Source organism: Micropterus salmoides, unplaced genomic scaffold, assembly GCF_014851395.1.
Source record: "Micropterus salmoides isolate LMB-PRFRI ecotype aquatic unplaced genomic scaffold, ASM1485139v1 Ms_hic_scaffold_11, whole genome shotgun sequence".
In the NCBI taxonomy this organism is placed as follows: Eukaryota; Metazoa; Chordata; class Actinopteri; order Centrarchiformes; family Centrarchidae; genus Micropterus; species Micropterus salmoides.
This window is the reverse complement of record NW_024040152.1, coordinates 5,389,219-5,407,654: the sequence shown is the minus strand read 5'-3', so window position 1 is coordinate 5,407,654 and position 18,436 is coordinate 5,389,219. Positions and strand designations below refer to the sequence as shown.

The window sequence follows — 18,436 nt, the reverse complement described above, 5'->3', positions numbered from 1 at the left end:
ATGAGGAATGCCTGCAGCTGCCAGCGCAGCTCATCAGCGGGCAGCTAAACAATGTCTGGATTTGTGAGCGCACACACACACACACACACACACACACACACACACACGGGAATCTGCAGAGGACGTTTGTGTCACTTCATTGTCCATTCGAGGTCGCAGTCAATTAACTCTAATTAACCTACTGGCCAAAGCTCTGCCCTTAGTCTTCACACACCACAACACACACTTCCTGTATCAGTGCTAGTAATCCAGTGGACTATTACAGAAAAAGATCCATCAACTTGTTAACAAGTTGATGGTTTAATGTGCCCTCTTCCATTTACAGGCCTGAATTTTCTCAGAGTTTGTAAATACCACAGAGGAAGCTGGTTGTTGTGTACACTTCTGCTCTCCTCACAGTATTTGAGTAGACAGGAGCAGATGTATCACTCTGACATGTCATCACTTAGGCCTAGATATTAAGGGATGGCCTCTCCAAGCAGTAGCAGTGTGACCCCAAAGAGGTCTCGGTTTCAGCCACTTTTGAATGTCAACTCTGCCATCTCCTGCACAACAAAAAGTTTCAACTTTACCCTGTGCACTTCAGATGGTCCATCTTTATACTCTCTTTTACATGTATAAAGGTTACTTTCTTGACATTCAGTCTGTATTTGTGTTAACACAAAGTTGTTTGAACATTTCTGAGATGAATCGATGAGATATTTAATTCATCTGTGTGCCTTTTACTGTATGAAAAAAACAAAAAAACAATAGGATCCTAGTCCTATACAATACGCTGAAATGTATTGCACAAAGCTGGAGAGACGAGTAAACTTCTTTTTTGTTTTTGCTATTTAGGTCTTAAATTTTACTCAAGGTGTTCTCAACTACAACCTCACACTAAGTCACCCTGTGGTATAATACATTTTGATGCCTTATTGGAGCAGAGGGGTCACTCCGCTTGGACCATAAGTCCCTGAAACACAATTTGTCCCACATGCTCCTTATTCTCTTGTTCTCAAGGCTGGTTTTCCATTATGTCAGATGGCTTTCGGTCCAGCAGTCCAATCAGAAACTACTTAGAACAGGTGAACGAAATCTAACACACCTGGTAAACGGCAGGTAAACAAGAAAAGTAGCTCTTGCTGAAAAAGAGATATGCATCTTAATGGTGGAGGGTGTCCTGCTTTGCATGTTCGAAAACAGCATAACTTAATTCCCACTGCACACAGTATGATGAATGCCTTATAGGATTTTTCTATATTTTTCTAATTATTTCAAATCCCTTGATAAGGCCAAAACTAACAATGTGTTAATGATTTTCTGACTTCCCTATCATTTCTGTGACACTTAGTAATTTCCTAAAACACCTGGGCACTGTAGATTTTAAATGAACATGAATGGGTTTCAGCAGTATGTGGGATCGACTCAAACTAAAGGGGTTGTATTTACAGATTTTTTAACAAAAAGATGAATATAGAATTTTGCCAGAGTAATCCTAAAATGACCTCGACAACATATTACTTTAAATAAGCTCAGTCAGTGTAGTGACGACTAATTTATCAGACATTTTCTGAGCAGTATAACAGACTCTTTGTCGTCTCAGATTTTAAAGCCAGCACTCTTCCCTCCAGGTCCATGCATAGAACATCTCTGGAACGACTTTGTGGAGATTTGATACGTTTCAGCAGGAGTCAGCATTATGGTAATAGACCCTGCCTTGTCCACGCTCCATTCGGTTTACTAATAATTACTTACAGTATGGCCACCCAGGCCTGGGGAGATCAGTGAAGGGGAGAATGTGAAAGGGTGGCCATGAAAAATGAAGAGCTAGTTTAAAAATGAGCCAGAGTAAAGGAATGGATCTGTAATGAAGAGGACGCACCCTTTTCTGGCGATATGAGTCAGTCACAGACTAACGACCGAGCTCAGATGGATAGTGTGGGATAGCAGAATCTGGGTACAGTCATCAATAATTTTCCACTCAGTTCCTGCTGTCACACTGGAGGCGGGAGAGGTTTGGGTGAATGGCTAAAAAATGCATCATATAAAATACATTCAATATCTAAGTTCTACAATAACACAACTGAAAAAAGACTGACCAACATTGTACTGCTTAGAAATTCCCATTTCTTCGTGCAACAGTCTACACCCAAATCAATAGTTTAGATCTCCTTGACATGAAGTGGTGGCCTTATCAGAATGTTTAGTGCTAATCTAAATACAAGCAAACAAAAGTCCAGGCCTTGGAGGGCTTTTATTTAAGTGCAATCATGTTTGACAAATGAGATTCAGAAAGGAGGGAGCATGTCACTTCAAAAGCCACAAGAGCCCCGCTCCACTTGTATTGGATATATGTCTAAAGAGAGATTGCTTAATACTTGAATGAAAAGGCAGGCAAAGAGTAGAAAGGAAAATAATGAGATACAAACATTACATGGGATATTTTCCTAGAAAAACAGTGTGGTTTAGAGAAACAAGAACAGAATTGCTGTCTAAAGAGCAATGCCTTGCATTAAACTTCTCCTTTAGGACATGTAGAGGACTATATATCATCCGAAATATCTTATTGACAAGCAGCAGCGTTGTGGAAGAATTTCTTTAGGTCATATCATATATTTAATGACCACAGAATCCTAAAATCTATTTTAACATTAATCGTGGAAAATGTCAAGTAAGGCTGGGTCATTTAAAATCTCTATTGGTAACTCACAGATTATTGGTATTGATTCTGAAGGATCAAGATGTTTTAAAACTCTCCCTAAATGTCAGACTCTTCCAGTAAGAATTCATCTTGGATGCGAGTTTTTGTGTTGAGGAAATGAACACACCAAGGTCCAGTTTAGAAAGCAGATGGCATTTGTAAGCTACACATTAAACACAGTAAATACGTTAATATCGACTCAAACGCGTGTATTAACAAAGGTATATTTATAAATATTTTACAGAGCACCAGCAGAACATTTTCAGTCATGACTGTAGACAGACTTTCCTACCTGCTGTGGGATTATCTGCTCAGATGAAGTAGCAAGATTGATGGCAAACACGTGGTCTCTGCAAGAGACAGAGTCAAGACACCATTAGTGGAGGTATCTCCACAAGCTTTTTGTCAGCATTTATGCTTTTTGAATGCAAAGCTCCATAAGCCTCTGATCCAACCACTTCAACAAAACCTGAAGATTCCAAAAAATGCTTCTTTGCTCAATAGGATGGATCAAAGCTGTTCAACAACAGAGAGTGGAAGGTGGATTAAAAGGCAAAGTTTATTGGCTTCAGACTGCAGAACCTCACAAAAGTTTTCCAACACCAAAAGTTCCCTAACCCACACAACCCAAATGAATCACTTTGTGAAGTGAGGCATGCACTTTGTTGTATGCAGCTGTGGAAAATATTAAGTCCATTTAGGTACATTAAGAATCTCCATACCTTTTTGGATGGGGTTCTTGGCAGTGAGAGCACTGCAGTTTGAGACAGAGCCAAAAACTGTAGTAGATTTTTTTTTGCACAATGAAAATAGAAAGAGGAGGTACAACCTCGCACTTTTAGTTAATTAACCTACAACATCTTGATCAAGAGGGGAGCGACGTGCTACTAGGCTGAGAGATACACAAGAAAAACATGAAACATGACAGTAGTTTGGTGTGAAGGTGCTTCCAGGGATCCCTTACACACTTAAATAACTAACTAACTAAATAAATAAGAATATATAAAAAAGTACGTTGTCACATTCATGGTGTTCTTCTTTTTTCTTGTGGTTTCTGTAAATTTGTTGTTTTACAGTATTTACTGTTATCATGATGTTTTCTGTTGTCTTTTGCCAACTGTTTGCTAAAATTTTTTTTTACCTCCCTGCTTATGCCATTGCACATTTTGTTCATTTTTCTCCCCCACATCCCTTTTGAGTGCATATTTTTCTGTTGCCCATCTACCTCAGTCTAAATAAGAACTGAACTGACTTTATGTTTTATTTACTTTAATGGATATATAAAGGTGAAACAAACAGGATAATCCATAATTAAATGGATACTTCAGGTTTTTTTGGCTGCTGACAAAGCTATGTAGGAACTCAACTGACAAAGTTTTGGGCTCTGTTAGATAATGATTTTTCCCATTAATTAATTAATTAATTAATTAATTGATTGAAGTATCCAATTAATTAATTAATTAAAAAGTAAAAAAAATAGTCATTGGACCCTTTGTGCAACCATGCATATGTATTCACATGAAGCAGCGAAGTGGTGACGACTCACCGGGCAGCAATGTAGAGCACATGGTTGATCCTCAGCATCCTCTGGAAGTCCAGGCCCAGGCGGACAGTGTCATTGTCTGCTATGAGTCCCTGGAAGCTGGGGTAGAGGTAGGAGGCTGCGTGGGCAAAGAGATTGAGAGAACAACAAAATGTTTCAATACTCATGAAACCAAAATATACTAGCTTGGTCCTAGCAAAGGTTAGAAAACCCAAGACTAACACATTCTGTCGCTTTGAGCTCTTGTTAAAAAAAATTTTTTTTTTTCAAAAATGGAAAAGAAAATCCAAAACTGACCTTAACAATTACAAATAATAAAAATATTAGTCGACTGTTTACAGCGCAGACCAGCTCTGTCAGTTTCACATTTGTAAAGTTTATAGGACAACAAAGGCTTAACATTTATCCACAACAACATCAGCAGCTTACAAAAACATTAAACCTTTGTAGTTTAAGAAACATTAAACCAAGATTACAATGTAGCCTAGTGTGCTGAAATTCCAGAGCATACACAGTATACTAATGTGCAATTGAGGTGGATGAGCAAAGGAAAAAAAAAAATAGATCCGAAGTTGCAAATTAGCTGGTCCTGTCACAGATGTCAGTCTGTCTATATAAATGGCTCCTGGTAAACATTTCATATCACATCGACACACCTGTGGACAGTGGCAAGTGAAAACAAGGAAACAAATCAAAACTATCACAATGGAAAATCTGTCCGTCTGACCAACCCACATTCAAATAGCACTCGTCCGTCTCTGAGGTCTTATAAGTTCAACTTAGTGTCGTCATGAATACAACTTAAATTCCTGTTTGGTTGGTGACCAAACTGCCCTGAAAAACATCTATCACAAATGATACAGAGTGATTAAAAAAGACAAAACTATAACACCTGCATTGTACATTAAGTATTCAATTCAATGGCAATCAGGTGTGTTCAAGCGTTAAAAAAAGATGTGTGCTAAAATGCGACAAGATGAACTGATGGATGTGGTGCAAAAAACAAAAAGAAGAATGACAGATATTACCAATTCTTCTTCATCGTCTGAATTCTAATTCTATCTTGCTGTCTTCTACTCAAACAGTAGACTAACTCACTAGAGGGAAACATTAATTAAACAACAGGAGATGGCGTGCAGTACAGAATGACAGCCAGTCAGTAGATGGACATGCCCTGCAAACACATTTGATGAAGAAAAAAAAAAAAAAAAAAAGACTAAAGACAAAAGTATGCTCCGGGCAGGAAACAGAATTGGCCAGCTCAATACTGACACCAGGCTGTCCTCCACATCACAGAGACTTCCCCTGCTGTTTCCATTTTTATTTTTATTTTTTACCAAGCAACAATTCACAATATTCTGGATCTACAAAGTACTGTAGTAAGTGCTCTCCAGCCTCCCATCTGACCTGGTCTGCTGTTGAATTAGCTCTCCCCACTAGAAATACACCACCGTCTGAAATTTGTCTCTCTGCAGGGGGCTGTACGTTTCCCTAACCACTGGTCTCGAATCGACTGTTTGAAGATTTAAACGCCTAATGTCTGGCTGAGCGCTGGACCTTGCTGTGCTGTCTAGTGAAGACTCCCAGTGGCACAGCGGCTCGCCCTACTATCCTCCCCCTGGAAAATGAGGATTTCTAATTACTCTTCAGCACTTTCACATCCTCTAAAGTTTGGGGGAGAGCTGGGACACTGCTCAGGGCAAAATCCAAGAGCAGGTGATGGTGCCCAGAGTTATTTAAGTTCACTGCCTCTGGAAGAACATGTTCGCTGCTGGCCATGGACTGAATCAAGCCAGAATCCTACATCCTTAGGCATTCAGACAGACATTGGCACTACATTAAAAAGTTGAGGCTCTTCATTCACTTCAACGAGACCACCCTGAATGAATGCTTCCAGCCCCAATATTATAGCCTGGCTCACCATTTGCCTTTGCCATTTGTTTCAATGCTTTGCAACTAGAGCAGCAACGATTAAACGATTAATTGTTTAGTCAATCAACAGAATATTAATCTGCAACTATTTTATGGTCTAACGTTCCAAATGTGAGAATTTGCTTCCTTTCCTTGTCTCAGATTATGGTAAAATCTATATCTTTTGGTTTTGGACCAAAATAAATTTTGGCAATATTAAACTTTTTACACTTCATTTATTATGACATGGCTAAAAATGGAATCAATTCACCATTTAAAAGCAGACAGTTACTTTCAATTACTACAGTGTGCATTAGATGGATAAATATGTGATAAAGAACTCCCAAAACTAAAACAAGAATTTCGTGAATGTTTTTTTAGTGTCCTATTATGCTCTAAATCAAAGGTTTATGTTGAGTGAAACTGTCTGATACAGTCATTGGTTGCAACAAAAACTTGAAAAACTTGAAAAACTTTGCAACCTACACATGACACTAATTACACAACCACAGAATGTGGTTTATGGCCTTATTTAGTCAAACAAAGACAAGATGCTGAAGAGAGTCATCTGTCCATTTTCCAAAGAGTAGTAGTGACTCAGGTATGATTTCATAGACTTCAGTCAGATGAAGTGCGATGTACTAAGAACTACGATTCATAATGGACGTCTCACAGAGTTGTGAGGGACCCTGTGTCACCTGCTGGAACCAGAGGTAACAAATGTCTCTCATTATACCTGGGACAGAGCTCCACATATAGCACTATTAGCACAGCTATCTCTGCTAATGGTTGCGTTACTCTCTTCCAGATAGATCAATTACAGTGTCTGGGCCATGGTCTCAGCCACCTCTTAAATCAATTATGGGCCATTACATACAGTAGCCAGGACCTCTTCTGTGGACTTCCCCAGTGATCGTGGGCCATTGATGGATCCCCAGGGTGGTCCGATGAAGCAGTGTCTTGAGAGTGTCATAGACGTTTAAGATCCTCCTCAGTCAAAATCTTAACTGATGGTACTGAACTCTAAAGGTTTTACTAAGCTGTACTCAAATGTAGGACTAGGCCTTCATATGAGCCTTCATGGATGGACATTTAAATTGTATTGTGATTGATGTGTTACTGTTATACAAAATTATAATAATTTTGTCAAAATTAACAGCATTTGTTGTTGACAAAATAGGAAAAAAAAAAGTTCCATTGTTGCCCTTTCAGTACTCCTCTGAGTTGTGTTCATACTGACTCATCACGAATAAAACAACAGGCGCAATCAAAATCACACTGACAGGCAATTAACTCATTCTTTAGGCAGTTTTGGCGACCGTCATTGTGTATCATCAGGATTACATTGACCTGCAGAGGTTTTCACACCAGCCTAAACAAACAAAACCAACCAGGCAACACATCAGAGCTGGATTAAATTGAACCAAACAGGTTAGGAGTGAAAGTATCCTGAAAAGTATTGTTACTGCTTGTCAGATGTGGTGACGAGCAACACTGGGGCAACCCAAGGAACTGACTGTCACTGTTTTTGTTCACGCGCTACACCTCTGATTATTGTGCGATTGTGTCTACTTCGGAATGTTCTCGGGTGACTCCTCCATTGTTGGCTGTATCACAGATGATAAGGAGGCGGCGTACAGAGACCTAGTTGAGAACTTCATCAGATGGTGCGACAGCAGTCACCAATAGCTCAACATTGGGAAAACAAGAGGAGCTAGTGGCGGACTTCTGACGCAGCAGGAAACAAAATATTATCTGCAAATCCTCGCGAGGGGGCAATTCTGCAGTCCAGCAAGCACAGGGCTGTGATGAGCACAAGCTCGACCCTGCCTATGCACTCACAACTTCAGCAAGTTGTCTTGACCATGCCTACAAGCCTAAATGCATTGAGTTGCTGCCATGTGATTGGCTGATTACCCATTTGTGTTAACAAGCAATTGAACAGGTGTAGCTAATAAAGTGGCTGCTGACTCAGTGTTAGATAGAAATCATAAATGTTTATGTTGACTGCTGTACTTCATGAATATACAGAGGAGAGGGAAAAAAGAAGAGAGACTAAAGGGAAATGACAGAAAGTACAGGAGTCTCTGGTTAGTGACCAGTTCAGTCAGCACAGCCCTGATCAATCTGAACTCCATTCAGAAAACAAGCATTTAAAATACTTTTTGCTTGTCATCTTGCAGACAAACCTGATAAAGCATGAAGGCATACTTTTGTATCTACATCATGATGTAGATATTTCAGAATGCTTTTGATCCATTTATTGTAATTAAGTCACAGTAGTAAAAAAGATTAAGGGAGAATATTTACTCGCAATACAATATGAAATACAAATGATCTTGCACTCAAAATCATGAGTAATGGCAAAGTCCTTATAGTCCTGCTACTCAGCAGCCATCTTGGCCACGCCTTCGGGCAGCTATTTCGGACTAACAAGACCAGGCTCCTATCTGAACGAATGGGGAGAGAGCCAGAACTGCACTTTCACTGGTCACCGGGACACAAAAACAAAATGAATAGAATCAGCAGTAAAATCTAATTCAAATCGCTGAAAAAGTTTGATGACTTTGCCCCAAAATAAGGTTTAAAAAGCGTTTTCCCCGACCAGTTATACTTCTACTACGCATGCGTCACCACTTCCACGCATGTGCAGTGGAAGTACAACAGACTAAGTCAGTGGAACCACACGATTGGCTGAAATATGTTTCCTGCTGTGGCTTTGTAGCGGGAGGGACGGGATAACCGCCATCTTTGCCGTTACGGGCTTTCCCCATAGAGTTGTGTTGAGGATTGGTGAGTGTCTCCTTTATAAAACGTCTCTGGTAATGCAAGTCGAAAACGGGGTGAACAATCAAAATCCTTTTTCCTGTACCATAAAAGAACCGTTTAACATTTAGACCCTCACTCCTTACAAACTCTACCTCAGCTTTGACTGAGAAAGGTGTTTTCATGCATTCACTGTACAGTAGAGAGAGACAGGAACGGCAGGGGAGAGAGACATGCAGCAAAGGGCATGGGCCGTACTCAGACACACTGCAGTAAAGACTTGCTATGTGGTATGTGCTCTTACCAGGTAAACTGCCGGGGCGCCCGCTGGTATTGCTCTGTGTTGAAATTGCCTTTTTTTACACCAAGCTAACAGAACAGAACTAAAGGAATGAATATGCCAGCAGCCAAATAAACTTCTGCAAATGTGCTTGCTGCGAACTTGCCCTTAAAAACATCTACCTCTCTAAGCCGTGTTCCCCAGGGATGTGATATAATTCCTTAGCGACCCTCGGTTTACTCTACTCCTGAAACAAGGATCACCATGACAGCACAACAGATTTTCAAACTTACATTCTCTGCCCACAAAGCTGATTGGTTCCAGGTCTTGGGGGAACGGCGTTGCTCCTGAGGACAGCTGAGGTAAGAAGGTGGCTAAGGTGAAAGCCAGGATGGCTGGCAGGACGGGTCGAGGCGAGCCAGGCATTAGCCTCATTTTGGCAGAAGATGAGACCTCACCAGAAACACATGGCCCACAGCAGATTCACCTCCCACCTAAAATGAGACAAAGTTATCAGAGACTGTTAGCATATCTGAGCCATCTTCGTGCTTTAACAACCACACAATGAATACATACTACTAGAGCAAATACCAGAAGGAGTATATTGTAGTACTCCTAAACCTTATTTTGTATTGGGTTAGTAGATCAAGAATCCTCATGGTCATGATAATGGTGCAGCAACTGCGTGACTGAACAATGACAGCAGCAATGTTTAAAGGTGGCAGCGAAGTTCTTATTAGCATGCAATGCCTTATGTCAATGCAGCGAGTGTCCGCTGAACCACCGAGATGCCAGAGTGCAGACACACACATACAAAAGAGGTAGATTGAATCAAAGAGAGTACCAGACACAGGGAGGGAAGCAGCCAGGAGAGGAGGGCCACTGGGGCCCTGATCACTGGGACAATTACCTCATTTACTGCCGTGTCTTTCACGGGTGACTTGGCACAATTATACCCCAGCCTACACTGAGGAGAACACCTCCCTCCTCCTGCCATGACACAAGGCCCTGATGGTAGTGTTAACTACCCAGGTTAAAAGGTTTGTATGTATTTGTGTGTCTGTCCTAGGTGTGCCTGGTATCTCACTTATTACATGCTGGGAAAGGACCCCAACATTATAAGCAGTTTAGATATTCAAGGGCGTATGGTAAAAGAAATTTATGGAGACTAAACTAGCATTTTAACTTGTCAAAGTATATAAAAAAAGTACACAATATGGAAAATAAAATAAAATGAAAGCTAGAAGGCATTCAGAGATCACATATTCCACCAATCCTAATGTGTTATATTAATAATGTTATAATATTAAATATCTAAATAATATAATTTTTTTTTTATCCACATCAAAGTACACAGACAAGGGATGAATATGCCAGGCTATCTTCATTCAAGGAAGTAATTCATGGGTTAAGAAAACCTGATGGACCTTCCAACAAATGTAATTCAAATCCGTTTCCATGTTTTTGAGATATCCTACTAACCTGCAGAAGAACCAACAATCGTGAATAATAGCTATTATTTTTTGCTTTATTTGTTATTTTAGACACTACACATGTACACACAGTACCATCCTTTCAGAAAAAAGGTTGTCTGGTAAACAGGAAGTGATTCATTCTTTTTTAATTACTGAACATATAAGGAAGAATTGGCTTTGCATAATTATAGGAGCAATTCAGTAGCTACACAATGACAAAGTAAGCTACTGATAAAAACAATCTTTGTCTTTCTCTTAACAAAAGATGTTACAATACAAAAGACCGTTTTTGACAAGTGATCTCACACAAATGGAGAACAAACAAAATACAGCAGCAACAGCTTATCACAAAAAGATACAGCCACCTTCATGATTTTAAGTGAGATTACCATCTTCACCATTTTCAATATATGGTTTGACAACATGTTCCTGAGAATAGCTCTTCCTAAAAACATTTATATAAAAGTTGGCAGGGGAAGAGGGAAGGGCAGTGACAGATGGATGGCAGAGGGATATGTCGAAACAAACTTCAAATTACGATGACCAGTGCTCGCCGCCAACTTATTATGGGCAATGTGTCCTCCATTTGGGTTCTTACAAGCCTTCAAGTTTATGTACTGTGTTGCTTGGCAATGAAACTTGGGCCACATGGTTTTAAGTGGGAGCACAAAATAAAGTCTATAGAGACATGAACTGTCATCAATATTGATAATACCTGCTTCATTTAAATGCAAAGGAGAAAGCTGCATTTAGCAATGAGGTCAAGCGATTATCACAACGCCATAAATCGAGGGGAGTGGGCGGGTGTCTGCTTGTGTTTACTTTGTGAAATACAACAGCTTGTGTGGCCTGCCTTAGGCAATATATGAGGACAATATACCTGATGGATTAGCCTCATATGCCATGATTTGGATGGGGTTTTTTTCCCTGCCGAGGAAGACAGCCATTTGAACAGATTATGTTATAGCGGTATTGCTGCAAGAGACAAATCCATAAGAAAATCCCTTAAAATGTCAAAAACATTCAGGGCAGAAATTTATGGTAGAAAGAACGTTGGTCATGTAAACGCTTAAATTACCTGCAAAGCTGTTAAACACAACGCAAAGAGTCCCAAATACCAAATAATCTACATAACTTGTTCACTTCTGACATGAATATGTACAGACAGCTGAAAAATATAAGCCGCACATCGAGGAAACATTATATCCTTCTGAAGAAGGAAGGGAGATATAATTTATTGACAACCTGGGTACTTAGCTAAAGGAAGGCAGCCAGCAGGGTGTGATGATGATGATGCATGCAAAACAAGACAACCATAGTGAGTACAAGAGCTTATGCATGACCAGTTTAATACTCTGAAACTCAAGCCTACACTTCCACTACAAGCCAAGACACACCACACAGGCCCTGCAGTCTCTTGGTGGCTTGATAGGTTCTTGATTTATTATCCTGCAAGCTTTACTCCATTTAAAATAACCAAGTTCGCTTAAGCTACGAGGAAATGCATGATGACAAGAGATGTGAAGGTTTGTCACTAGGCCACATCAAATTCAGGATTGAAGAATTTATTGGCATATCATTACAACACAAATAAAACTAAGTCAGTAAGCAGCACGAGACAGACGTACATGCCATCACTGACACAACGTGATAAACAAACAACCTCCTTTGGCTGCCAGTTCCTGTACAACAGGTTAGTCTAAACTGCCATGGCCCTTAGCCATTTTCCAGAGAGAACCAGTCAAAAAGGGAGTTGGCCAAGTCAGAGTAGGTCTGTCATGACGTAAAAACAAAATGATGAGCCATCAGTCAACTCATTTCAAAATGAAGAGAAATGCAGTGTCAGAATGTGGTACTGCCTACTTTAAATCATGGTGTTATTATTTAAACACAATCTTATTAGTTGTGCAGCAAGGTAAGGTATCAAAGTAACCATCTTATAGACACCCAGCCCTAGTTGACGCATCCCATTTAAAACACAGCATTTTATGGTGTCTCACTAGTTCTGTTTTTGATCTATTTTACTGAGCTGCTGGTAAACGACTATATTCAGCAAAATCTTTAATTTTTTATATGCAACAAAGTGCTGGGTAATTTGACAAAAATGTAACAATTAAATTCCCATTTGAAATGTTAAGGCTCTGATTCAGTTGTGTTCCAGCTCTGACATTGTTCTGAGAGTACAACTAGAGTGAATGGCTGCTTATCCCATTTGACCTTTTCGACAACAAATGGACATGACCGAGACACACCTGCTGTCACCAAGCTCCGGTGTTTAACTACCATGTAAATGTGTCAACACTTCATTTCCCCTCTGGAATACTGAACTTTCTTAATTTAACCTAACACAAAGTCTGATCAGTTTAATGACTTTCTGTGCAGTCTGAAAAGGAGTGGCTGATGAGCTATCAGCTGTCAAAAGGAAATAAGCCACTGCTTATCCCATCTTGTGTTTGCCCTCTGTGTTCTAGGGTTCGGATGTGAGGGCTGGGATCATTTTGTTTTTAATGAACTGGACTTGTTAAGCCATCTGGGAGACATTGGCAGTTGGGCCTCTTTGGGGGAAAGGGGGTTTCTGGGACTCTGGGGCTCTATATTGATTAAATGACATTCATTTGGATTAACAACAGTGCTGCGTCTGCGGATTGATAAATTGAGTGTTGGAGTCTCAAGGCCTTAAACTGCATTAATGCAGAAGTGAGACTTAAATAATAAGATAATCTCTGTCTTTATTGGTTGGCCTGGATGAGTCCATGGAGTCTTTATAATTCATATATAAACTCTTGCAAGTAAATATGTTCCATGGTCCCTGCTTGGCCGGGAATAACGGCCCCGTAAAAAGTCACACTTAAAATCCCAAATTCCACTTTTATCCGCATTCAGCTGCATTGCACAGTATGTACCTGTTGACTCTTGGGACATCTTTTTTCTGCCAAAACCTGCTGCACACAACTAAACCGTGGAGCATAATCCTAATGCAGAATCACCCCTCTAATATTCCCTGACCTCACCAGTGCTTCAGTGGCGGTGAGGCTAATCCAATCGCTTTTGATAGCTACAGAATGGAATATACCTTTCACCTCACACCACTGTGCACTTGAAAATCTCTATGGCTGTGAAAATATTTAAGTCCCACTATCCTCCACATTTATGGTACACACTGGCTAGCATAATGAGGAAATCCCTGGCCACCTCTATAATTTCAGACACAATTAGCAACATTAGCCACTGCTCTCAGGAGGGCTTCATAGAACAGTTTCCTATGCTGGGCACTATAACACCATGAATAGGGCAAGTCCAGCGTAAGGTACACAACAGTTTTATAATTATATTAAAAGCAAAAGAGACAGCAACATAAACAAAATAGGGACAAATCAATCAGACCCTGGTTTTAGAATATACTAGAAGGGTACTGAGGGTATATAATTCATGCAAATCAACCAATGGGGCAATATGGAGGGGTCCACATTTGAAAGTTAGACTTTCCTCTTTGATAAAGCTTAAATTTAGGGCTGGCTCAGGTGAGTCCTGAACCATCCCTTAGTTATGCTGCTATAGGCCTAGACTGCCGGGGGATTTCCCATGATGCACTGAGCTCCTCTCTCCTCTACTTTCTCTCCCTCTGTATGCATCCTCATAACATTAAAGCATGTTACTAACTCGACTTCTCCCCTTTCTGGTAGTCTTGTGCTTTCTCGTCCCTCTCCTCTCTCCTCCTATCACTTCCTGCAGGTGTTTCTGGCTCTGGAGCTGTGGAGTCTGGATCTGTGGTTGCTGCCCCCGTGTTCCTGCTCGACACCCTCTGCTACAATTATTGATACTAGTCCTGTTGTTATTATAATCTTTAACATTACGATTATTATCATTAACACTATAAATATCTGTACCATTATTCATTCAGTCTACAGCAACATCACCTTTACTGTCTGTACCTCTGTGTGTGTATTGCGTAGGCTGCCCAACCGGTCGAGGCAGATGGCCGCCCACCCTGAGCCATGGTTCTGCTCGAGGTTTCTGCCTCTTAAAAGGAAGTTTTTCCTTGCCTCTGTCGCCTAGTGCTTGCTCTTGGTGGGAACTGCTGGGTTTCTGTAAATATAATCACAGAGTGGTCTAGACCTGCTTTGTATGAAAAGCGTTCTGAGATAACTGTTGTTGTGATTTAGTGCTATAAAAATAAAATTTAATTGAAAATTGAATTTGTGGTGCTTATACATTGTAAGTCAGTTTACATCACTGTCTCTGTGACAGCCTTTAATCCTCCATTGACACGCTCCAACAACAATTATTCTTCCTTGCTATGGTGTAAATATATATTTACAGAAGTACATACCTTTAAAGCGGCCCCGAATTACATCACATATTGAAAAATTAAATACTGTAATTCTGACTACAAAAAATCATTTTCTCTTAGCATTAAGAAATAATAGCACGGTGTCAGGTTGTCTAGTTTTCCTTGCTTTGCCAGACCAGTATATATAAACCTGCCTTTTTTTTCCTCTTTTTTTTTGTTGTTGTCAAAACAATCACATGGGAATCTTAATGTGACAGGAGGAAAAACAACACATGATATGAACGGTGTTTGGTGAGACAAACATTTCCTTGTTGAGGCCCGAGCCATATTGTCCCTCCCCAAACCCTTTTAAAAAGGTTCATCAGACCACCAATCTCATTGCAGTCCCATGACACGAATCACACAGCACATCACCATCTGCACTGTTTTCCTCTTAGTGCTCCACATCCTTACAGGAGTTGACTCTGCACAAACAGAGCTGATATTTAAACATAACAGATGATATATAAAACAATATTTCCTGAGGGATGTACCTCAGCAGTTGTAGTGTAGTTGTGAAGGTTGACCATCCATATTCTTTCCACAAAAATATTTGCTGAAAACACTTTTGTCTGTTTGCAGCAGTTCTTTCCTTTACCGGCAGGCATTTCAACTCTGCACTCAACCATCTCAGACAGAAGAAACTTTGCTAATAACTTTTCCAATGGCTAACCACGTAGGCAAACGTAAATCGGGATCAAGGAGCAGTGGGCAATAATTGAGAGAACCCCACCCCCCCCCACAGGACACAGAGGTGGGTTGTATTGGCAGGTTTTCAGACAGGTGAGTTTATTGAAGTGTGCAACACAGATCCATTTAAGAATGCCTTAAAAGCACAGTTAAAAGATCACTACAGTTTATAAGCTATATAGCCTTTTAACATTTAAAACAAGAATTTCATTTTATACTGCTTTTTTGACCAAAATGTTCTTTTGAAAAACTGCTTCCAACCTTTTCTGTGGGTTCTGATGATGATTTTAACCAAGGACCAAGTAATAGTATTCCAAGGAAAGAAAACATCTATTACTTGTGTGTATGGACACAAAACGGTTGACAGAAATAAATGGTAACTACACCCAAAATGGAAGTTGAACACTAGTAAATCCAGAAGCACAAACAGCATTACTGTAATGTCATTCTTAAATCAGATGTCAGAGTGTAGACTTCCACTGTTACCTGTCACTGACCAGGCAGATGCTGTGAACACTTAACACAGCCATGACACCTAAGGTGAGCTGTTGAATACAAACATGTCAGATAAAGGAGTTTGGGATTTCGGAATATTTCAAAGGCCCTGCAGTGGCAAAAACAGAGTGGTTCCAAGGGATCTCCGTGGCAACATTTTAAAAAGTCCATTAGCATCACTGGTCAAAGAGAAGTGATGGCTGGCTTCTTTCCTTTTACCAAGAATAGAAAATCAATGGTCCCCCTAGTCCTTTGGTTCTTGGATTAGTATGTCAACTGCCAGGTGCCAGTATAATGTAGTCTCATTCTCATAGGGTCTGCATAGTGCCATGGCAGGGAGAGGGCAAGATGGCGTCCAGGATAAGATGTGTCTGTCAGGGGAGGTTGGGACCCCCCTTGCCATCAATGCCACTCAGTCCGTTTCCAGGGGAATGCTGCTTTAACCTCAGTGCCCACAGAATTCAGACAAGTGACGGTTTGTCCTGTCGCAGAGGCCATCGATTGTCACCCAATGTCAGACTACTCTACTCTGTCCTCATTGAAAAATCCCCACAGATTAGAGCTTGGTTTATACTTGAGCTTCCATGGCAGATCTTTAGGGGATTGATGTCAAAGTAAAACCAAGCTGACAGCAAGAGCCAACTGAAGTTCTGAAAATGGTTTCAGCACTGCACTGATATGACATACATTATCAGTTGTGAGCACAAGGATGCAAATATTAGTGTCACATTAAACATCCAGTATGGCTAACAGCCACTGTTTTGGGTGTGGGTATCACTCTAGGAGAAATGTAGCACTGCCTCCAGAGTCGGGCCTACTCCCAGGACTTCTTTCTACAGACAGCCAGTTGGCCAGACTTCACACAGAGGGATTTATGCAGGACTCAGACAGTGAGACGGTTCTCTGATCGATCTGCAAAACCGCTGCAGGCATTATCCATCGTCTTCATGTCTATTTGCAATGGGCAAAAAAAGCCCAGAGGGCTATCAGGGAAGAAGGATCAAGCATGCACCAGTTGAATTCATTCGTATGCCTCCGCTTAATTATTTAGGTTAATCTTCAGAGAGGCCTATAATTCCCTGACTATTGTGTGCTCCCTGTAAGTCAGGATGCACCTTCAATCTTCTGTGGTCCTTATGGCATTTTCAAATGAGTCTTACTATGGGGTCACCTTATCAAACAGATCAGTTTAAAATATGCTGGGCTGCTATTGTGCAAGCCCCATCTCCCTCATCTCGCTTTCTCCTCTTCATACATAAAAGTGAATGTTAACTACCCCTTCTCCTCTCAATCTCTCTGACATCAATAATTCAGAATGTTATTGAGAAACACTACCTGAACCCTGTATTGACAGAAATCCAAGCACTGTCATTCCCTCAAGGGCGTCATAATTGGATACCCCCCGAGGCTACTGCTGTGAAATGCAGAGCAAGAGGGGGAAGCAGGCTGAGTGTTGTTGTTTTCTGTATTTTGTGTGTTTCCATTTTTACCTTTCTATTTCAGGGACTCCAATCTGACCCAATAGCCGGAGTCAGTCAACTTATCAACTCGAGGACAATCCCTTGGGAATGTTTAGAGGTGGGTTTAGAAAGTGTTTGAGCATGCTACCTTTATTGAGTTGTATTGCAAAAGGAATCACTGTTCAAAGGGCAGCGGTGTCACTTCATCACTTGCTAAAAACATATATAAAACATACATATAAAAATTACATTTAACATCACATAATCTCATGTGATGCAGCACTAAGCCCACAAAAAATGAAAGACAGGAACCAACATTTCTGTGGAATTAAAAACATCAGTATGGAAAATATGCAATAAATAATATACCATGAACAAAATTTTGAAGGTAAAATCAGTGTTCACCCATGTAAACTGATTTTTCTGTATGCATTTCACGGAAATATAACACCCCTGTCCTAAAGTCTGCTCTGCTGCTAAAACAATGGAGAAAAGAGCAGATATAATCTCCTGTCCCAGAACACTTTCCACACTGTTGTGCTGCACGAATTGGCGTGTCATCCTTTCACAGAGGCCATGCCTCAGCCTGTCATGATACACATAGAACTGCTCACCCCTACAAGGACATGGAGAGGGTGTACATGCATGTATGCTTAACAATTCCTAGGAAACAAAAGAAAACCTCATACATCAGTAACAGTGCCAGGCTGGCCAAAACAACAACAACAAAAATTAGACAGTTTGTTGTCCATATGGCAACACAAGATACTGACCTTAAAACTAGCCTAGAAGACAGAGTTGGA

The 18,436-nt window shown here is 40.5% G+C and overlaps 1 protein-coding gene across 6 annotated transcripts in view; it reads right to left on the bottom strand.

Annotated features, from left to right (window-relative positions):
• sema6e (sema domain, transmembrane domain (TM), and cytoplasmic domain, (semaphorin) 6E) overlaps positions 1-18,436 on the bottom strand; it is a 151,505-nt gene that overhangs the window by 54,353 nt on the left and 78,716 nt on the right. For all 6 annotated transcript variants that reach the window (XM_038710540.1, XM_038710539.1, XM_038710543.1 and 3 more), the window contains 3 exons: positions 9,477-9,677; positions 4,230-4,344; positions 2,976-3,033 (listed from right to left, as the gene is read on the bottom strand). In XM_038710540.1, the coding sequence (XP_038566468.1) occupies positions 2,976-3,033; positions 4,230-4,344; positions 9,477-9,618 (315 nt within the window). In that variant the 5' untranslated portion in view covers positions 9,619-9,677. The remainder of the gene's footprint in view (positions 1-2,975; positions 3,034-4,229; positions 4,345-9,476; positions 9,678-18,436) is intronic.